This window comes from Tachysurus fulvidraco, chromosome 1 (assembly GCF_022655615.1).
Source record: "Tachysurus fulvidraco isolate hzauxx_2018 chromosome 1, HZAU_PFXX_2.0, whole genome shotgun sequence".
Taxonomy (NCBI): Eukaryota; Metazoa; Chordata; class Actinopteri; order Siluriformes; family Bagridae; genus Tachysurus; species Tachysurus fulvidraco.
The window spans coordinates 47,951,698-47,973,779 of NC_062518.1; the positions used below are offsets into that span (position 1 = coordinate 47,951,698).

The 22,082-nt window shown below is 39.5% G+C and overlaps 1 protein-coding gene across 1 annotated transcript; it reads left to right on the forward strand.

The window, feature by feature from the left end:
* Window positions 1-346: 346 nt before the first annotated feature.
* On the forward strand, window positions 347-22,062 carry LOC113649467 (NACHT, LRR and PYD domains-containing protein 3-like). Its single transcript, XM_047814394.1, has 14 exons — window positions 347-402; window positions 4,488-4,598; window positions 4,756-4,872; window positions 5,030-5,140; window positions 5,298-5,408; window positions 5,566-5,725; window positions 5,930-6,134; window positions 6,423-8,211; window positions 9,659-9,832; window positions 13,504-13,677; window positions 14,437-14,610; window positions 17,040-17,213; window positions 21,986-22,017; window positions 22,058-22,062. The coding sequence occupies exons 1-14, from the start codon at window positions 362-364 to the stop codon at window positions 22,060-22,062; spliced, it is 3,378 nt and encodes a 1,125-aa protein (XP_047670350.1). The 5' UTR covers window positions 347-361.
* The last annotated feature ends 20 nt before the right edge of the window (window positions 22,063-22,082 follow it).

Genomic DNA, 22,082 nt, shown 5'->3' on the forward strand with positions numbered 1-22,082 from the left:
TGGCAACCAAAATTGGTTTGGCAACCAACCCCCCCCCACCCTGCAGTACAGCATAAACTATAATGAAAGTGGAAGTCAGCTGCTCCATGTGATGAGTGAAAGCTAAAAGATGTCAGGAGTAAAAACACAGTGAGTATCTAAAGCACTAATATATAAACACACTGAAGTGACACTAGATGCAGAAGAGTTTTGTGGGTTTGTACTGAAGCTTTAATGTACACAGGTTGTTTTATAACTTGATAGCGTGACTATTTCCTGTAAGTGAACTCTGTGCAGTTTCAGGGTTTAATTTAACACCGATGTTGGAGTGAAGTAAACGTGTGTCCTGCTGTAATCTGGAGAAGGAGACATAACCGCCAACATGAGTGTGTCTGGAAAACAGGACTTAAAGAAAGACGAGAGGTGACTTACTTTTACATTCACCAGCAATAAATACACACCGTCTCATGGGAACACATCTGTATCTCTAAACACTCACTAGTTAACACAGGAACTCAACTTTGCTTTAAGGTATTTAATAGCAGTGAATATATCACTGATCTGATCGAAGAACAGTTTAGACAAATCATTCACTGAGAGAAGAGTAAAAAGGACTGTGTAATGTGGAGCATAAGAGCAGCATAGCTTTGTGTCGGTGAACTCTACAGGCAATATCAAGGCTATAAAACTTGTCAAAACTCTGCGAATCACAAAAGTATCAGTGAGAAGTTGAGAACACTCATTTAAACAGTGCATACACTCGAACTTGACTGCACATCACATTTTTTACTTTATCGATACTGCTTTTAATCCATTCAATTCAATTCAAGTTTATTTGTATAGCACTTTTTACAATAGACATTGTCTCAAAGCAGCTTTACAGAGCATAAACATAGAGCAGAAGGTAGACATAATTAATGATAAAGGAAATAACGAATAATAAAAGATAAGAATTTACAGAATAAAAATCGTAATGCAAAGACGGGTCGTCGGGACATAAGCTGTCATGTACAATAAAAGCGCCTGTGCAGCAACAGGAAATATCATTTAACACAAAAAGCTACCTAGACGGTGGACTTGCGCTCAGAATTTTTTATTTTTTTTTTGAGCAGCATGTGGATGAGTTCTTTCTATGCACACACTATTTTATTTCTTGATAACAGACCGCTGCTAACTATAACACACCGTTGCCATGAAAAACAGAGCATTGCCATGGACACACAGGATTCTAACCGTAGATACGGAGCGCACTATTTTCTTTAGCGGAAGCAATACAATTGTTCAGCAGCTCGTGTGGCACAGCACCTGCTTTATGTTCAGTGTCTCTTTAGTGTTTTTGTTTGACTTTTTCTTACAGGAAGTGGTGCTTGTAAAAGCTGCTGCTTCTTTCCACAAACAACAGCTTAAGCTTATTTAAAGCCCAAAAGGGAAGTTAAACAGGCTGTGTGTGTGTGTGTGTGTGTGTGTGTGTGTGTGTGTGGGGGTGAATTCTGTTTGTCAGCCTGTGTCTCTTTCTTTCAGTGGGAATGAAGTGTTCAGAACGGTCCAAAGGTGCCGTTACAATCAGCGTTTTGTTCACTCGAAACTTAGAAAGCCTCTGGGAAGATCACACACGGAGTGTGTGTGTGTGTGTGTGTGTGTGTGTGTGTGTGTGTGCGTGTGTATGTGTGTGTGTGTGTGTGTGTGTGTGTGTGTGTGTGTGTGTGTGTGTGGGGAAATGTCCTTGTTGTAGAAATGCCTGTCACCATGGTATGATGGTAAGGAGAAAAAGCACGATGATTGAGTTGTAAAAGCGAATGAAAAAGAATAACTGTGTGACAGAGAGAGAGTGGGGGGTGACTTGAGGGTGGTGAGAGACAGGGAGTTAGAGACAGGGGAAGAAGGAGTAAAATGGAGAGAGGGAAAGCAAGAGAGGTATAGAAGCAGGACCAGGAGTAAGACACAGAGAGAGAGAGAGAGAGGGAGAGAGAGAGAGAGAGAGAGAGTTTTTTTCATTATTTCTATTCTTCACATTTTGTAATGTTGCACCAGGAGAGAATCATAAACATTAAATGCTGCATCAAAAAAAAAAAATGTAATCTTATATGGAGCTTGGAGTGACTTCACTACTGTCAGAGCTGCTGTAGTCCACATCAGGGGTCAAATCCCAGGCTGCCGGCATTAAACGAACATAATCCATTCTTTACAATGAAAAAGATAGAATCATGATAGTGGAACACAGAGAGAGAAAAGTAGACTAGGGAACACAATCACAGTAACCCAGGTCTGATCTCAGGACAGAGGAACACACAGAGTAACAAGCCAATGAATATACAGGGGGCGGAGACAGGACCAAAACCATGATAATACAGGGGGCGGAGTCAAGACAGGAACAATGATAATACAGGGGGCGGAGACAAGACAGAAACCATGATAATACAGGGGCGGAGTCAAGACAGGAACCATGATAATACAGGGTGTGGAGACAAGACAGAAACCATGATAATACAGGGGGCGGAGTCAAGACAGAAACCATGATAATATGGGGCGGAGTCAAGACAGGAACCATGATAATACAGGGGGCGGAGACAAGACAGGAACCAATCGGAAGACATGGGCCAGAGTCAAGACAGAGACCATGGTAATACAGGGGGTGCAGACAGGACCGAAACCATGATAATACAGGGGGCGGAGTCAAAACAGGAAAAATGATAATACTGGGGTGGAGACAAGACAGTAACCAATGGCACAAAGGCACCTGATAATTTTTTCTACATTTAGGTGTATGTATTTTATATACATGTACAGTTATGTATTTGCTCATTGTTATAAGAGCTTAAAAATAAAACATGATCAATTCATGAAATAAATTCTCAAGGTAACCAAATCACATCCACATTTTTTTTTTAATGAAGGCTCTTACAACTTTTCCCAGGTATGTTTCTGTAATAAATGAACTGATTCCTGATAGAGAGCATCCTCTCTATTAGTTAGGGATGTTATTCGTTTTGAAACCCAGCGGTCGGCGTTTGTGTGTGTCAGTAAGTGGGACTCAGATATTAACTGTGTGTTATTAAAGTCCGAGCTTCATTGTAAAGTCTCCCTTTAATAAGATTTCAGGGGAAAAGGAAGGAAGGAGAGAATGAAGGACAGGAAAAGGATTTGAAGTTTTTTTTCCCCCTATGGTTGAGGTTTAATAAGATGTGAAAGGAGATCTGTGTGAGAGTGACAGCTGCTGCTGCTGCTGCTGCTCTCGCTTCGGTGCCTCTGACCACACGTCAGGAAGCTAATATTAATAATGACTGGGATTTGAGTATTTTACAGATTCTGATGATTAAAAAAATTATTTTTGGCCACGCCCACATCAACTTAGATATTCAAATCTGTCAGTTATCTTGCTGTAGATTTTTCCCTAATGTGTCCACTTTGCTTCTGACACCTTCCTGTTCCTCAGGGTGCTTTCACACCTGCCTTGTTTAGTCCGGTTGAATCGTACCAGAGTTCGATTGCTCATTTGGTGCGGTTCGTTTGGGCAGGTGAGAATGCAGCAATCGAATTCTGGTGCGCACCAAAACCAAACAAGCGTACCGAGACCTCCTTGGTGAGAACACGGTCCGAGATCGAATAGACCTAACTGCAAAAAGTATTGCACATTTTGGACTAAACCAGCTGCCGTAGTGGGTCGTTGGCAATATTTTCGGAAGATGAGCATGTCACAGTTTCGCAAAAGTAATGCTCACCGCCTCCTGAAGTGTCTTGCGATGCATCTTCGCCGTTTGCAGTGCATTAAAATGATATCTTCAAGCCGCATCCACACTTCATTCTGAAAATTATTCTGAAATGTAGTAGATTACAACCACGCACAAAATTGCAGCGCACGGTCGTCTCTCCATGGTGTACTGTACGCTGTATTTTCCTGTATTTTTCTTTTTGTTTACTTCCGGAGTTTCGTTGAAATTTCCCGCACGTTTATTCTGACCAATCGAGAAGCAGTTTAGGAAATACGCTCAAAGACATGTGGCCAATGAGTGATGTGGATGTTATCACATGACTGCATTTTGGTTCGTTTCAACTGGTGCGGAACAGAACGATCAGTGTGGTGTGAAAAGGAACCAAAACTGATAAAAAGCTACAATGTATCATTTTTTGCTTTCGGTCCGGACCAAATGACCCAAACTATAGGTGTGAAAGCACACATAGTCATGAAAAAAAGGTTGTTGATGAACATATTTTGTCTCGTCTCGTCTGACGAAATTAACACTATGAGACCCAGCTGAATCAGTTAGCTGTCATTGGGATTCCTGATATCAGTGTAATTTCTGAGTTATGATGCCTGTCTCCTGTTTGAATAAGTGTACAGACTGGATCTGAATTAAAAAGATGGAATTATTGGTGTTTATTGATGAACATATTGTTTAACAGTGCTTAGACAGCAGAGTATTAGTGAGGATAATGGAAGTGAAAGTGAAAGTGACATATGGCTAAGTACAGAGTATTAATTATTGCTGATATTTCTGCTGTAATTCTAGCATGATGAAAAGAAAGAGATCAGACTCACCAGAACCCAGCGGTGTGTCCATGAAGAGTGACACGTCAATGGATCATCTATTTGACTTCAGAGACAGTTCTACTGATGTGAGGTCAGTACAGTGAGGTGTTTTACAGCAGTATTCCACCTGATCAAACTCACTCGTCTCATTATGAAGCCCTTCATGAGCTTTATCAGGTGTTGAAGCAGTTAAAAGTGCTGAGACAGCAGATTATTAATTATTGCTGATATTTCTGTTGTAATTCTAGCATGATGAAGAGAAAGAGATCAGACTCACCAGAAACCAGCTGTGTGTCCATGAAGAGTGACGCGTCAATAGATCGTCTATTTAACTACAGAGACAGAGACAGTTCTACTGATGTGAGGTCAGTATAGTGAGGAGTTTTACAGCAGTGTTCCACCTGATCAAACTCACTCGTCTCATTATGAAGCCTTTCATGAGCTTTATCGGGTGTTGAAGCAGTTAACAGTGCTGAGACAGCTGAGTGTTAATTATTGCTGATATTTCTGTTGTAATTCTAGGATGATGAAGAGAAAGAGATCAGACTCACCAGAAACCAGCAATGTGTCCATGAAGAGTGACACATCAATGGATCGTCTATTTGACTTCAGAGACAGTTCTACTGATGTGAGGTCAGTACAGTGAGGTGTTTTACAGCAGTATTCCACCTGATCAAACTCACTCGTCTCATTATGAAGCCCTTCATGAGCTTTATCAGGTGTTGAAGCAGTTAACAGTGCTGAGACATCTGAGTGTTAATTATTGCTGATATTTCTGTTGTAATTCTAGAATGATGAAGAGAAAGAGATCAGACTCACCAGAAACCAGCTGTGTGTCCATGAAGAGTGACACGTCAATAGATCGTCTATTTACCTACAGAGACAGTTCTACTGATGTGAGGTCAGTATAGTGAGGTGTTTTACAGCAGTGTTCCACCTGATCAAACTCACTCGTCTCATTATGAAGCCCTTCATGAGCTGTATCAGGTATTGAAGCAGTTAACAGTGCTGAGACAGTTGAGTCTTAATTATTGCTGATATTTACGTTGTAATTCTAGAATGATGAAGAGAACGAGATCAGACTCACCAGAAACCAGCTGTGTGTCCATGAAGAGTGACGCGTCAATGGATCGTCTATTTACCTACAGAGACAGTTCTACTGATGTGAGACCACAAAAATCAAACATCAGCACAAATCTGCTGGACTCTATATTCAAGGTGTGTGTGTTGTTTTTAAAGTGTGTAATGTGTGTGTTGTGATCCCTTGTAATGTCTTGATGTGCAGCAGCATTAATGGTAATCAGTTGTATGGGTTTTAAATGTGATAATAAAAATAGACTTTTCTTCTTTTGATAAAATAAAAGCCTCTCTCACTGTGTAACATGATAATATTTAGATCTGTTCCTGTGTGTTTTTAACCAGGAGCTGGAACACAAAGTCATCACTCTGATAAAGAATGAGCTGAAGAGCTTTAGGAAGCTCCTGAGTCCAGATTACCCAGCATGCACTGAGAGGGAGGTGGAGGATGAGGAGGATCTGCACAGTGTCAGAGAGGGAACGCTGAAGATCACACTGCACGTCCTGAAGAACATGAATCACACAGATCTCGCTAACACACTGCACAACAGTAAGAGCTCTGAGTCATGACTTTATTCCAACAGCTTCACTTTAGAGAGAGGAAATAGTTATAGATATGAACACCTTTAGTTTTACATTTAATTTTAATATCTTGTACATCTGCTGCTGTTCTGTTCTGTTCATGGTCCAGCTTGTGGTTACTCTGTACAATGGTCCTGATCCTTCAGTAATATTTAGTACATCAATCAGGAACGAACAGCAGGAACTGAAATAAATTTCCATTTTATATTGAGCTCAGTGATTTTGCATTAAAACATGTTATTACTTTGTTTATTAGAACTCACCTCTGTAGAGTCTGTAGTTTCTGTGTATCAGCCAAAGTTGAAGTCCAAGCTGAAAGAGAAGTTTAAAAGAATTAATGAAGGAATCCCACAGTGTGGAAGATCAGCACTTCTGAATAAGATCTACACTGAGCTCTACATCACAGAGGGTTGGAGTGGAGACGTCAATAATGAACATGAGGTGAGACAGATTGAGGCAGCGTCCCGGAGACCAGCAACACAGGAGAAACCCATCAAATGTAATGATCTCTTTAAAGACAAGTCCATCAGAACTGTGCTGACTAAAGGAGTTTCTGGAATTGGAAAAACAGTCTCTGTGCAGAAGTTCATTCTGGACTGGGCTGAAGGAAAAGTAAATCAGGACATCACCTTCATGTTTCCACTTCCCTTTAGAGAGCTGAATCTGATGAAGCAGAAAAGTCTCAGTCTAATGAAACTTCTTCATCACTTTTTCCCAGAAATTAGAAAACTAGAATCAATAGACTGTGACTCCTACAAAGTGGTGTTGATCTTTGATGGTCTGGACGAGTGTCGACTTCCTCTAAATTTCCAGAAGAATGAGATATTGTGTGATGTGACAGAGTCAGCCTCTGTGGATGTGCTTCTGACGAACCTCATCAAGGGGAATCTGTTCCCCTCTGCTCTCCTCTGGATAACCACAAGACCAGGAGCAGCCAGTCAGATCCCTCCTGAGTATGTAAAACAGGTAACAGAGGTACGAGGCTTCAGTGATCATCAGAAAGAGGAGTACTTCAGGAAGCAGATCAGTAACCAGAACCTGGCTGATAACATCATCACACACCTGAAGTCTTCAAGAAGCCTCTACATCATGTGCCACATCCCAGTCTTCTGCTGGATCTCAGCTGCTGTTCTAGAGAGAATGTTGGGTGAAGCAGAGGGTGGAGAGATACCCAAGACTCTGACTCAAATGTTCACACACTTCCTGATCTTTCAGATCAAACACAAGGACCAAAAGTACAATCAGAAATGTGACCCTGATCCTCAGCAGACCAGAGAGAGTATCATGGCACTGGGAAAACTGGCTTTCCAGCAGCTGGAGAAAGGAAACCTGATCTTCTATGAGGAAGACCTGAGAGAAAGTGGCATTGATGTCAGAGAAGTGTCAGTGTACTCAGGAGTGTGTACCCAGATCTTCAGAGAGGTTTTTGGGCTTCACCTGGAGAACATGTTCAGCTTTGTACATCTGAGTGTTCAGGAGTTTCTGGCTGCTTTATACACGTTTCTCTCCGTCATTAGCAGAAATGTAACAGAACATCAAACCTCTGATCTGTCTGATCTTTTCAGAAATCCAAACATGTCTGATTTCCTCAGGACTGCAGTGGACAAGGCCTTACAGAGTAAGAATGGACACCTGGACCTTTTCCTCCGCTTCCTTTTGGGTCTCTCACTGGAGTCCAATCAGACTCTCTTACAAGATTTAATGCCACAGACAGGAAGCAGATCTCACAGCAAACAGGAAACAGTGGACTACATCAAGGAGAAGATCAGGAAGAATCCATCTCCAGAGAAATCCATCAATCTGTTCCACTGTCTGAATGAACTGAATGATCATTCACTAGTGCAGGAAGTACAAACTTACCTGAACAGTGGAGGTTTCTGTCGTCTCAGAGGAACCAGACTCTCTCCAACTCAGTGGTCAGCTCTGGTGTTTGTGTTACTGAACTCAGAACAGGAGCTGGATGTGTTTAATTTGAGGAAATATGATCGATCAGATGAATGTCTTCTGAGGCTGCTGCCAGTGGTCAAAGCCTCCAGAAAAGCTGAGTGAGTATTTTTTTTTATAAATGTATTACTGCATGGTTTATTATTTTCATCTAACACTGAACTGTTAATAGTTCCTCTAATCATCTTTAAACAAACCTCTTACTTTTACAGAAGATTGTTTCAATTTTTACACTAACATGTTATATCTGAACTGAGGGCTGGGCCACATGGACAAAATCTTATAATATCATATGAGTCATTTTATAGCTTTTATATATGAATCATAAACCATTTAGTGTTGTCTAAACTTAAAACATCTATAGTTCTTAAATGCATGCAGTTATTTTGTAAAGACATTTCTGAACTAAACACCAGTGAAAGACTTTTTTCTTTTCTGTTTATTTTGAAAGGGACATTTAACAAAAATCTCACAGATCAGAAAAAACATCAGACTGACAAAATGGGATCAATATTGATAGAAAATGTAAATATTAAAACACTCCTTCAAGTATCTCTTTATGTTCAAGTTCCTCATCTTTTGTTGTGAGTGACACAGTGTTGTGGGGAGATTCACACTGTCATGGCTTTTTTTTTATCAATTGTTCTTTCTAATAAAAATAAAACACAAATGCTTTTTAAACATTTAACCCAATACGAAGGAAAAACAAAAGACTCCTTCAGTCTGCACGACTGCTAAACTTTACCAAGGACTGAGCTCGTGGTAAATAAAACAACAATCATCATTTTGGACACGACACATTGGACAGACGAAGTGGGAAAATGTTCAGCTTTATCTTCTTATTTTTGTTAGAAACAAGCTAGGCAGCGAACTCAGATGTGTGATGAAGATTTTCTTTCTCTATCACTGACCTGTTTGTAGATGATGGATTTTAAATGTGACTATTTATATAAAGATTTTTATTTTGATGGGGTTCTTTGTTCTTTGCTTATCACATATACAAGCAGGTAAAAAGAGAGAGGATGAATAATCTGTCACAGGTGAGTGTAGTGTCGTGACCGCTGTTATTAAAAAATGTGAACACAACACCTGTACTCAGGTCCACACCAAACACCTGAACCAGTGTGTGTGTAAAATCCAACATATAACTGAGTGTAAAGTATGACTAGTATTGCCATGTTATTAACTGGTAGTGTACAGCTGTATACTGTAATTCTTTATTTTCTGTAATAAAATGCACTGTATCTGCAGTGATGGTTGTAGAAACTTGAACGAAGATCAGAGTGTAGTGTTTGTAGGCTGCTCGCTCTCACATGTGTGTGATGTACATGACCTAATGGTCTTATAATAAATTGTAGCTGAGAGATTGTGGAGTGCAGAAAGACGTCCCTGCTCCTGTAAATGTGCTGATGTGGTGTCCTGTCCTCTGATTTGTGTGTGTGACACAAACACACTGACATTTCTGTTACATCTTCAACCTTAGCTGGATTATGGCTGTGTTTGTGTGTTTGAGATCAGTGTTCTGATATTTCATCATTTGTCTTCCAGTCTGCGTAACTGTAACCTGACAGAGGAAAGCTGTGGAGTTCTGTCCTCAGTACTCAGCTCAAACTCCTCCAGTCTGAGAGAACTGGACCTGAGTAACAATTTACTGCTAGATTCAGGAGTGAAGCTGCTCTCTGATGGACTGAAGGATCCACACTGTACAGTGGAGATACTGAGGTACACACAGACACACACACACACACACACACACACACATGCACCTTTAAATTTTAAGGAATATTGTAATCATTATATTATTATTTCTATATAGCTTTTTAAACACAAATCTTTACAATAGAATATATATATGTATATATATATATATATATATATATATATATATATATATATATATATATATATATATATATATATATCATGACAAAATATGTTAAATAACAGCAGCACAATACTAAAGTCATTAGACATGAAAAATCAAGGGTTGGGGGTTCGATTCCCGCCTCCACCTTGTGTGTGTGGAGTTTGCATGTTCTCCCCGTGTCTCGGGGGTTTCCTCCGGGTACTCCGGTTTCCTTCCCCGGTCCAAAAACATGCATGGTAGGTTGATTGGCATCTCTGGAAAATTGTCTGTAATGTGTGAATGAGTGTGTGTGTGTTTGCCCTGCGATGGGTTGGCACTCCGTTCAGGGTGTATCCTGCCTCGATGCCCGATGACCGAGAAGTTCGGATTAGCGGTAGAAAATGAATGAATGTTTTCCCCAAAGCTCCAACTCAGTCCAGAACTAGAGCTGCTCATTTCCATTCATCACAGTGACTCACATAATTTGATTCTCTTCATCAAAAAAATTCATACTTATTCGTGACTCTTTCTGTAAATTATATCATTAAACCACACCAGTGAGTGTCTTTTTAGATATTATGAGTAAGTCATTATTTCATTCACACAGTTCACAATAAAAGTTCATGGGTATTTATTATGAAGATATTTCAGTCTAGTTTCAGGTTAGTGTTGAGAGAGTGAGTGAATGAGGATATGAATGTAATGTGGTAAAAGAGACATTTTTACTTATCATGTATGAAGTAGATTTCAGCGGAACAATGATTTAAAAAATAGCCATCAGTCATTGTTACACATTCATGTACTGTATAGTGGATTATGCTGTGAAGAACACAACAGATAAGGTTTATCAGTGCTACATACAAAAAGTTCCACCCTGTTTCTCTTCTTGTGGTGAACTGAATGAACCACATCAGTGAGTCAGCAGCATCCTCGTTCGTTCACCGAGATCATTCATGAACAACAATTAGCAGTTTGTTCAGAATCAGTAGGTCTATCTCTGTCATTCACACTCAAGTATTTTACACAGGAGGGACTTTAGTGAACCAGAAATATGAGTCAGCACATGGAAGATTGTTTCAGCACTGTTTCAGAAAGTTTCAGAAAAAATACATCGTCTGATATGAGCGGAGACACATAGATCTGTCCAAGAGCAGTCCAAGTTTATACAGATGTGGCTATTAAGAATGCATGTCTTTTTGTGCCGCTTCACGGAAAACGAAACACGATTTCACACAGATCTTGTTTATAAGAACTGAAATACATGTGTTGTACTTCACACAATATCCCCCAGGTGGCACAGAACCCACTGTCCTACAGGTATAGACCAGATTGTCTAGGGACTCTGGACCTCTGTAAGTTTTTCATATTAAAAAATAAAATGTGAAGCTCTAAAAAAATAATCAGCTGTTTAAAACTCTTCTGAGTGTCTGCGTGACTTGTTCCCAGTGCATGTTGGACTCCGACAGGGCTGCCCTTTGTCACCGGTCCTGTTCATTATTTATGTGAACAGGATTTCTAGGCGCAGTCAGGGGCCAGAGGGAGTCCGTTTTGGGGACCACAAGATTTCATCTCTGCTTTTTGCAGATGATGTTGTCCTGTTGGCTTCCTAAAATCAGGACCTTCAGTGTGCACTGGGATGGTTTGCAGCTGAGTGTGAAGCGGCGGGGATGAGAATCAGCACCTCCCAGTCTGTGGCCATGGTTCTCAGCCGGAAAAGGGTGGCTTGTCCCCTTGAGGTTGGCGGAGAGCTCCTGCCTCAAGTGGAAGAGTTTAAGTATCTTGGGGTCTTGTTCACGAGTGAGGGAAGGATGGAGCGTGAGATCGACAGGCGGATTGGTGTATCTTCTGCAGTGATGCGGTCGATATACCGGTCTGTTGTGGTGAAGAAAGAGCTGAGCCGCAACGCAAAGCTCTCTATTTACCAGTCGATCTACTGTACGTTCCTACCCTCACCTATGGTCACGAGCTTTGGGTCATGACCGAAAGGACAAGATCCCGGATACAACCTGGGGAGGTGTTCCGGGCATGTCCAATCGGGAGGAGGCCCCGGGGAAGACCTAGGACATGCTGGAGGGACTATGTCTCTCGGCTGGCCTGGGAACGCCTCGGTATTCCCCCGGAAGAGCTGGAGGAAGTGTCTGGGGAGAGGGAAGTCTGGGCATCCCTGCTTAGTCTGCTGCCCCCGCGACCCGGCCCCGGATAAACGGTAGAAGATGGATGGATGGATGGTTGGATGGATGGATGGATGGATGAGTGTCTGTGTTACAGATATATAATTCAGTCTATACATTTTACAAAGTTATTTATTGTCCGTGGTGTAAAAATGGATTCATTTTACTTGATATGAGAGAGAGAGAGAGAGAGAGAGAGAGAGAGAGAGAGAGAGAACCTGACTTCAAGATGTGTTCTATCGGCATCATTAAGGCGCCTTCTCCCATACTGGACCTGTGTTGATTCGAGGCTCAGAGCTGGTCAAGTAGGATTAATTAGTCTTATCCCTTTGAAAACCCTGTTTACAGGTATAAGTTTACCATTTGTTAACTTTATTATTCCTTATATTTATTAACGTTTAATGATTTATAGCATTTATTGGTAATATTAAGTGTAAATAGTAGTTATATGCTATTGGTACTTATAAATAGTGGCAGATATTATTTGCACCTCAGCATTGTTGTGCATTAAACATTATGCAATAACAGAGTGTAAATCATTATAATTTATTAACAATTAATTATCACTAAAAAAATTCACATAGCATTGTTTTTAAAAAAATTTCATAATTCTCTCTCTCTCTCTCTCTCTCGTTCTCTCTCTAGTCACCCAGCGTTTCAACAGTTTGTTTTTGGGAGTCTATTATATGTGACCATTTAATAATTAAAAATGACAGAGGTCTGGATCTCTGTGTCCTCATAACTTACCACGGTCATGAATAGGACATCAAATGAGTAAAACGTACACAAACTATTTAAACCCCATTTGTGAAAGTTTCAAGTATATAAATATTGTAACAGCGAGAACTGAATATATATATATATATATATATATATATATATATATATATATATATATATATATATATATATATATATATATATATATATATTCAGTTCTCACTGTTACAATATATACATACATACATATATACATATATATGATGGTCATGGTTTTAGATGTACAGATAAACTGCACAGGAATTCACAAAGAATTGTACTGTATACGAATACAGTACCTGTATATAATCAGAAAGTTGAGAGAATTAAAGAAACCAAGTATGTTACTGGCTTCAGTATACATGACAGAGAATTACACACGACTGAACTCTATTGGTCATGTGTTTTCGGCGCTGACGAATGTGATGTGGTGAGATCCTGTATCACAGGATCCTTTTCTCTTTTCTCTTGTCACATCTCTACACAGATGTTCATGTTATATTTTTATCCTTACATTAGAACCTTGTGTTCAGGTAGACACTTTATTTCTCACTGATGGAAACACCACAATTCACTATCAGAGAAATAAACCAAACACTTCATCATTTCTCTTCCAGTCTGTGTGGGTGTGATTTGACAGAGGAAAGCTGTAGAGTTCTGTCCTCAGTTCTCGGCTCAAAATCCTCCGGTTTGGGAGAACTGGACCTGAGGGGCAATGAACTGCGGGATTCAGGAGTGAAGCTGCTCTCTGATGGACTGAAGGATCCACATTGTACACTGAAGATACTGAGGTACACACACACACACACACACACACACACACACACACTCTCTCACACACACACACACGGACACACACAGACACTCACACATGCATGCACACACACACACACTATATTATAACAAACACATAAAAATTACAGTTTAATTTGTAACATCTTCAACTTTAGCTGGATTATGGCTGTGTTTGTGTGTTTCATATTTGAACTATATTTCATCATTTGTCTTCCAGTCTGCGTAACTGTAATCTGACAGAGGAAAGCTGTAGAGTTCTGTCCTCAGTTCTCAGCTCAAAATCCTCCAGTCTGAGAGAACTGGACCTGAGTGACAATTTACTGCTGGATTCAGGAGTGAAGCTGCTCTCTGATAGACTGAAGGATCCACACTGTACACTGGAGATATTGAGGTACACACACACACACACGCACATACACACACACACACACACACAGACACACACACACACACACACACACACACACACACACACACACATACACACACACCTTTAAATTTGGAGGAATAATTCTAATCACCGTATCTTTATTTCTTATAATAATGGTGTTATAATAAATTGTAGCTGAGAGATTGTGGAGTGCAGAAAGACATCCCTGCTCCTGTAAATGTGCTGATGTGGTGTCCTGTCCTCTGATTTGTGTGTGTGACACAAACACACTGACATTTCTGTTACATCTTCAACCTTAGCTGGATTATGGCTGTGTTTGTGTGTTTGAGATCAGTGTTCTGATATTTCATCATTTGTCTTCCAGTCTGCGTAACTGTAACCTGACAGAGGAAAGCTGTAGAGTTCTGTCCTCAGTACTCAGCTCAAACTCCTCGAGTCTGAGAGGACTGGACTTGAGTAACAATAAACTGCAGGAACCAGGAGTGAAGCTGCTCTCTGATGGACTGAAGAATCTACACTGTACATTGAAGAAACTGAGGTACATACACACACACAGGCACACACACACACACACACACACACACACACACACACACACACACACACACAAACACATATTTGGATTTTGTAGGATTATAGTCAGGTGTATGATCAACCAATTGTACCAAATAGGTGCTAATGATCATCAAGATCACACGTAGGTTGAAACCCAGTCATGAACTGAAACAGAAACCTTTTACGGGCCGCCGTGCTGTGCACGGCACGGAAGTCAAAGTGACCACTAGGGGATGACCCAGAAACAAGCTTCATTTCATCTTTAAAACTGGGTGAGGAACAGCCAAACTCTGCTACTAAGGTGAGGTTGTGAAAGACAGTTTCATGTCATGATTGAGCACAGCAACAAGACACAAGGTAGTTATACTGCATCAACAAGGTCTCTCCCAGACAAAGATTTCAAAGCAGACAGGGGTTTCAATATGTGCTGTTCAAGCTCTTTTGAAGAAGCACAAAGAAACGGCCAATGTTGAGGATCGTAGACGCAGTGGTCGGCCAAGGAAAGTTAGTGCAGCAGATGAAAGACACATCAAGCTTATTACCCTTTGAAATTGGAAAATGTCCAGCAGTGCCATCAGCTCAGAACTGGGGACTATCTAAACACCATTTGTGAAAGTTTCAAGTAAGTATACTGTATAAATATTGTAACAGTGAGAACTGTATATATATGTTGTGTCTGGTACAGGTCATTTAGATTTCATGTTTAGTATCCAAATGACCACCAAATTATCGGTTACTCATTTTTCAAACAATGGTGTATTTTATTTGAGCACGAAAGGCGCCATACCGTTTTAATACACCTTGGATAAAACTTTAAAGTCATATAAAAGTTTGATAGCTAAACCACGCCCACAGACACCTGAAACAAAGGGAGTTTTCCCCTCCGAAACCTCAGGCCGTAGTATTGGCCATCTCCCCAAAGGTAGGTGGAGTTCACGACCTTTAAATTGTCACAAACACCACTAATCCGTGGTCAGACTTTCGGAACAGCTGGGAGACGACTCCATATTCCTTCAAAGAACTTCCAGCAAGCTTCACTTCCAAGAACGACAACTGCTCTGATCTTCAGGAGAACTTGGAAGAACGTCTGACGCCACCCTAACTGACTCTTGAGAGATTTCTCTGTTGCATCCGACTCTTGTGCAGTAAGCCAATGTTGCCTTTACCAACCAATTTAGATGCATATTTTAAGTATGAACCTTGTATTGAGTCTTAAGATGAAGTTTCCGGTGACAATTTCCCAGTTAGGGTGTGATTAATTTTGAAGTTTAAGCTTGCCATTCCTTTCCTTCCTTTCTCTAATTTCTTCTTCCCAGTCTCTTCCTCCCTTTCCCCAATTTTAATTTCTTTTGTGTATTTTTATTTTCATAATTGTTTTCTCTACTTCTTTTGTTTGTTTGTGTAGTTAGCTTTATGTTGTGTTTGTCTCATTCATTAAATGCCATATTTTTGTTCCACAAGTGATTGTTTCTGGGTATCGCTCACAAATGTAAGGTACCTGCAACATCTGGTCTGAACTACATGCTCTATTAAGTTAATTTAATTTACATTATGGTATAAAGTAAAAGGGAAGTGCGTCTTTCTTGGCCGAGAAGATACCGCCTTCATAGAATTAATAAAGGTTACACGGCCTGTTCACCGGACGAACAGACCAAATATGTGTAACTTTAATTCCATTACCGTTAATTTCAACTTAGGATAAAATATTTAGGAGTCACTATAACCTGTTATAATTTCTTATAAATATTTACCTTGCTTCGCAATATATATATATATATATATATATATATGTATAGTAATCCCTCGCCACTTCGTGGGTCAAGTTTCGCAGCCTCAGTGCATCTGTGATTTTTAAAGATTATTCATCGAAAAATAAAAATAACAACGGTTATTGCCAGACAAAGAGACAAACTCTCTTAGAGGCTTTGTACATGCACACGGGCACTCAGACAAGGCGCGCAAGATTCCACTAGTGAGCCGAAGAGGAAGATTATGACCATAATTGAAAAGGTCAAACTTTTAGATATGTTAGAACAGGGCAGAAGTTATGCCGCGGTGGCACGCCATTATGGAGTGAAAGAATCGACAGTGCGCTATATATATGATGGTCATGGTTTTAGATGTCCAGAATAACATGTCTGCACAGGAGTTCACAAAGATTTATATACGACTACAGTATATAACTCTATTGGTCATGTGTTTTCTGCGCTAGCGAATGTGATGTGGTGAGATAGTGTATCGCAGGATCCTTTTCTCTTTTCTCTTGTCACATCTCTACACAGATGTTCATGTTATATTTTTATCCTTACATTAGAACCTTGTGTTCAGGTAGACACTTTATTTCTCACTGATGGAAACACCACAATTCACTATCAGAGAAATAAACCAAACACTTCATCGTTTCTCTTCCAGTCTGTGTGGGTGTGATTTGACAGAGGAGAGCTGTAGAGTTCTGTCCTCAGTTCTCGGCTCAAACTCCTCCGGTCTGGGAGAACTGGACCTGAGGGGCAATGAACTGCGGGATTCAGGAGTGAAGCTGCTCTCTGATGGACTGAAGGATCCACATTGTACACTGGAGAAACTGAGGTACACACACACACTCACACATACAGACACATACAGACACACACAGACACACACGGACACACGCATGCACACTATATTAGAGGTGTATATTCTTTAATCGTTTAAGTCTGTAAGGCTCTACTGGGTTCATGCTGTATTTTTTTTTTTTTTGCTGTAAGATTACAAAACTGTAAAGTTTACTGACAAATTAGAATAGATCAGCCCTTACTCTAACACATCTGAGAGCACCTTTGTCTTTAGCGTTTGTACTTTATTAGATTGCTTGTTGCCATCTAGCTCCTGAAATAACTTCTGTAGTGCTTCAAAAGTGTACAAGTTCAGTGCATAAATCAGCGAAATCAAACGAATATTTCACCCAAAAATAAAACATTTAGTCACCCTTGTGTCATTTAAAACCTACTGTATATATAACTCTTCTGTAGAAGACAAAAATATTAAGAAATGTCTCATTGGTTATGTGCCTATACAGTACAATGGACACAAAAGTCAATGGGGTTCAGTGTTGTACAGTTCAAACATATTCGGCAGGAGAAAGCAAATCAAACACGATTGGAATGACATGAGAGTGGGTAAAAGCTAAAATAATCTTTAAGGGGCTTGTTCACCCAAAAATGACATTTCTTTCATTACTCTCTTTCATGCCACCCGCTGACTTCCATTATATAGACACAAAACCATTGAGACATCTCAAAATATCTTGTGTTTCACAGGTGAGTCATATACAGGTTTTGAATGACATAAGGGTGAATTAATTTGAATGACAATGACAATAAATCACATCATTGTACAACAAAAAGCACAAGGCAGATTTTCTTACCATATACACCTTAATAGGTCTGCTAGGGTCTTCATTAAGATAGACACAGGGATTTGAGTATACACTCTTGCTTTACATCAGTGTATTAATGATTTATAGCTTTTACATTTTTTCCAAATCACAGACACACATTTACTTGTTTATTTCTGAATGCAACAGTATTTTTATTTAAAAAAGACAAAGAGCAAAGACACTTAACAACTTTTCTAACTCATAGATGTGCCACTTTTGTAGAAATTCAGCTTCAAAACAAGGTTTTGATGAGTGTTGTTCATACCTGTGTTGTGGTAATGATTAGGGTTTTAATTCTTTGCACAAGGACACATATGCTTCATACATTTTGAAGAGTAAACATCCATCCAGTGGTACTGTTGTTATTCACTCAAATTCTGCAAAAACCTATAATTGACAAAGAATAACCATGAAACCCCTTAAGTTTAAAAAAATATAACAACAAATATATAACAAATATAACGACCAACAAAATGCGGTCACCAAAACAACAAAAAACAAACGTCCAGGGTAAAAAAAAAAAAAAAAAACAGTCTGAGAAAAAAAAAAAATACTCCCACAGAGCCAGTCCAGGCTGCCGCTATCCTGCTGGGTCTTAAAGTGGCGGAATACTTCTGTCACGAGACGTGGGGATAAAATAGACCCAAATGCAGGATAGCATAAAAAACAGGGTTTATTAACTAAAACAAAACATGGACTCAAGACAAGATGACAACAAAAGACAACAGGTGATTCCACGCTGCTCAAGGCAACGTGGCTCAACTAAATACTAATAACAATCAGACACATGAGGAACAGGTGTGCAGAGACAGGGAGGAAGAGACAAGAAGAGATAGCGTGAGAGAGTGAGAGAGCAAGAGAGCAAAAAAAAAAGGAACAAAACACAGACGTAACATTTAGATATGAGTTTTCTTGGGTGGTTGGCTATTTCCATTAACTGTTCACTGGCTTTAGAAGACTGTAAGGTATTAGTTAAAATTATTTTACTTTTATAGGTCACACACACACACACACTTTTATTTTACTTTTAAGTAAAGATTTAAGCTGTTGGTAGTGAAGAAATTGGTCTTTCTCGATCCCAAATTTCTGGATAATTGAGGTGAATGGCATAAATTTGTAATTTTCAAATATGTGGTGGAGGTGAGTGATGCCCTTTTGCTGCCATTTAGAAAAATGGATCGATTCATTGTGAAGACGGAAGTCAGGGTCAATTGTCAAATTGGGGTTTATCTACATGGTGCTAAAAGTGATTTTGTAATTTTATTGGTTTTTCACCTGGCTGCCAGAGTTGTTGATATTGTAATGTTATTATAGAAGTCTAGTTTTTTGATTGACTGTGGTAAAAAGGGAAGGTCTTCGATTGAATTCGGTTAGCACAGATATTGCTCAAGATCAAGCCATGAGTTGGAATATGTATGTTGTTGAGTCCATTTATATAAGTGCTGAAGTTGGTTTGAAGGTAATTGTGCAAGAAATTTGGTGCTTCAAGTCCGCCAAACTGTTTTGAGTTTTGTTGTAAGTGCTATCCTCGTTTTTTTATCTTTCCAGTAAAATTGAGAGGTGAGAGAGTCTAGTTTTTTGAACCAATAGTCTGTCGGAGTAGTCGGAATCATTGAGAATATGTAATTGATCTGTGGAAGAGTCTTCATTTTAACTGTTGCGATACGGCCTATAATTGTAAGTGGGAGCTTGTTCCATCGTTTATAATCATCTTCTATACTCTTGAGAAGTGGGGCATAATTGAGGTTGTATAGTTCTGACATCTTGGGGGGAGCTTGAAATACCTAAGTACTTGATGTTGCCTATGTTGAGGGGGATGGAGGGATGAGTTCACACCATCTCCTGATAGTGGAAGTATAGTTGATTTGTTCCAATTGATTGCATAATGAGAGACATTGGAGAATTCATTAATGACCTTGAATGTTTCGCTGAGTGATTGGGATGGAGATTGTAAATATAATAATAAATCATCTGCATATAGACTAATTTTATGTTGAGGTTTGTTGACTTGGGTTCCTTTAATTTTTTGGTTTTGGCGTATTGCTACAGCAAGTGGTTCTATGAATATGGCAAAAAGGGATAGAGAGAGTGGACAACCTTGTCTAGTTCCTTGGTGCAAGGTGAAGCTTGGTGAAGTGATCCCATTTGTGGAAGTGTATAGGGTTGTAACCCATTGGATAAATTACTTTCCAAAACCAAATTTACCTAGGGTGGTGAATAAGAAAGTCCATTTGACCTTATCAAATGCTTTTTCTGTGTCTAATGATGCAATTATAGTTTCCTGTGGCTGTCTTTGTGCGATGTTGATAAGGTTGAAAAGTCTGCGAATATTATCTGTTGCGTTTCTGTTGATCTATTGATGAAGCCTGTCTGGGTGAATTAGTGAATGCATAACTGTTTCAATCCTGGTTGCTAGAGTCTTTGTGATAATTTTCAGGTCAGTATTGATTAATGATAGTGGGCGGTAGCTAGAGGGATGTGTTGGGTCCTTGTTTGATTTCAGGAAAACAGTGATAAGTGCTGTTTTCATACTGTATGAGTGGGAATGGTAGATGTAGTTTGGATGTCTGTGAGTAATCTATTATAAGTTGGTGATGAAATATCCCAATAGTGTAATATTCTGCCGGTAGTCCGTCAGGTCCCGGTGATTTGTTATTTGGCATGCTTTGTAATGCTTTGCTGAGTTCTTCAAAAGTGATGGGTTGTTCTAAAAAGTTTGATTCATCTGTGGTTAATGAAGGAAGGTTGAGAGTGTTAAGAAAGGATTCAATTTCAGATTGTAGAGGTTGAGTGCTGGGAGAATAGAAACAGCTGTAGAACTGGCGAAAGGTGTTATTAATTTCTTGAGGATCCTGTGTAGTTTTAGAGTCCAAAATGGATGGGATGAGTGACTTGTCTTTTTTATATTGTAGCATATTTGCCAGATATTTACCTGCTTTATTGCTGAGGTGAAATTGATCATATTTGAGTTGTTGTATACAGAACTGTATTTTTTTGTTTATGATACTATCCAATTGGGTCCTTAGTTGCTTTATTTAGGTTTGTACTTCTTCAGATGTGGTGGTAGACTGTTGATTACTTAGCTGTTTAATTTTCTGCTCAAGAGTATTTTCCAATTGTTGATGCTGTTTTTTCTTATGCGATGAATATGATATAATTATGCCTCTCTTGACTATTTTGCCTGATTCCCAAAGTATTGATGGTGAGATCTCTGAAGAGTCATTGATTTCCAGAAAGGACGCCCACAGTCTTTTTATAAGAGTGTTGAAGTTGGGGTCTTCTAGGAGAGAGGTGTCGAAGCGCCATCTTGTGGAGGTTTTCTTCTGTACTGATGTTTAATGTTAAAGATACAGGGGTGTGATCACTGATAATAATTGAATAGATAGTATTTTCTGATATCTGTTTAATTAGTGAGTTGCTAACAAGAAAAAAGATCTATTCTAGAGGAAGAACGATGTGCTGAGAATATTCTCTTTGTAGTGGGTTCCTGGCTCTCCAGCTATCGCTAAGGCCATATTTATTTATTGTTTATTCTCTTGTTCCTGCCATGAACATAGCGCTTGATGCTGAACATGGAGTTAAAAATTAACTCAAAAAAGTTGTATGCAAAAGTTCAGGAACCCCTGACGATTTCCATGAATTTCATTTATAAATATTTATGTGAATAATTTGGAATAATTTCTAATTCTTTATTTTCTGTAATAAAATGCACTGTATCTGCAGTGTTGGTTGTAGTAACCTGAACACAGATCAGAGTGTAGTGTTTGTAGGCTGCTCAATCTCACGTGTGTGTTATGTACATGACCTAATGGTCTTATAATAACTTGTAGCTGAGAGATTGTGGAGTGCAGAAAGACGTCCTTGCTCCTGTAAATGTGCTGATGTGGTGACCTGTCCTCTGATTTGTGTGTGTGACACAAACACACTGACATTTCTCTTCCAGTCTACAGGAGTGTAAACTGAAAGAGGAAAGCTGTAGAGTTCTGTCCTCAGTTCTCAGCTCAATCTCCTCCAGTCTGAGAGAACTGGACCTGAGTGTC

Excerpts from the sequence above, each read along its gene's own strand:
- LOC113649467 (XM_047814394.1), top strand. The coding sequence starts at position 362 with ATGAGTGTGTCTGGAAAACAGGACTTAAAGAAAGACGAGAG. Across the intron at positions 403-4,487 it reads GACTTAAAGAAAGACGAGAG|CATGATGAAAAGAAAGAGAT; the intron begins GTGACTTACTTT and ends CTGTAATTCTAG. Across the intron at positions 5,726-5,929 it reads TGCTGGACTCTATATTCAAG|GAGCTGGAACACAAAGTCAT; the intron begins GTGTGTGTGTTG and ends GTTTTTAACCAG.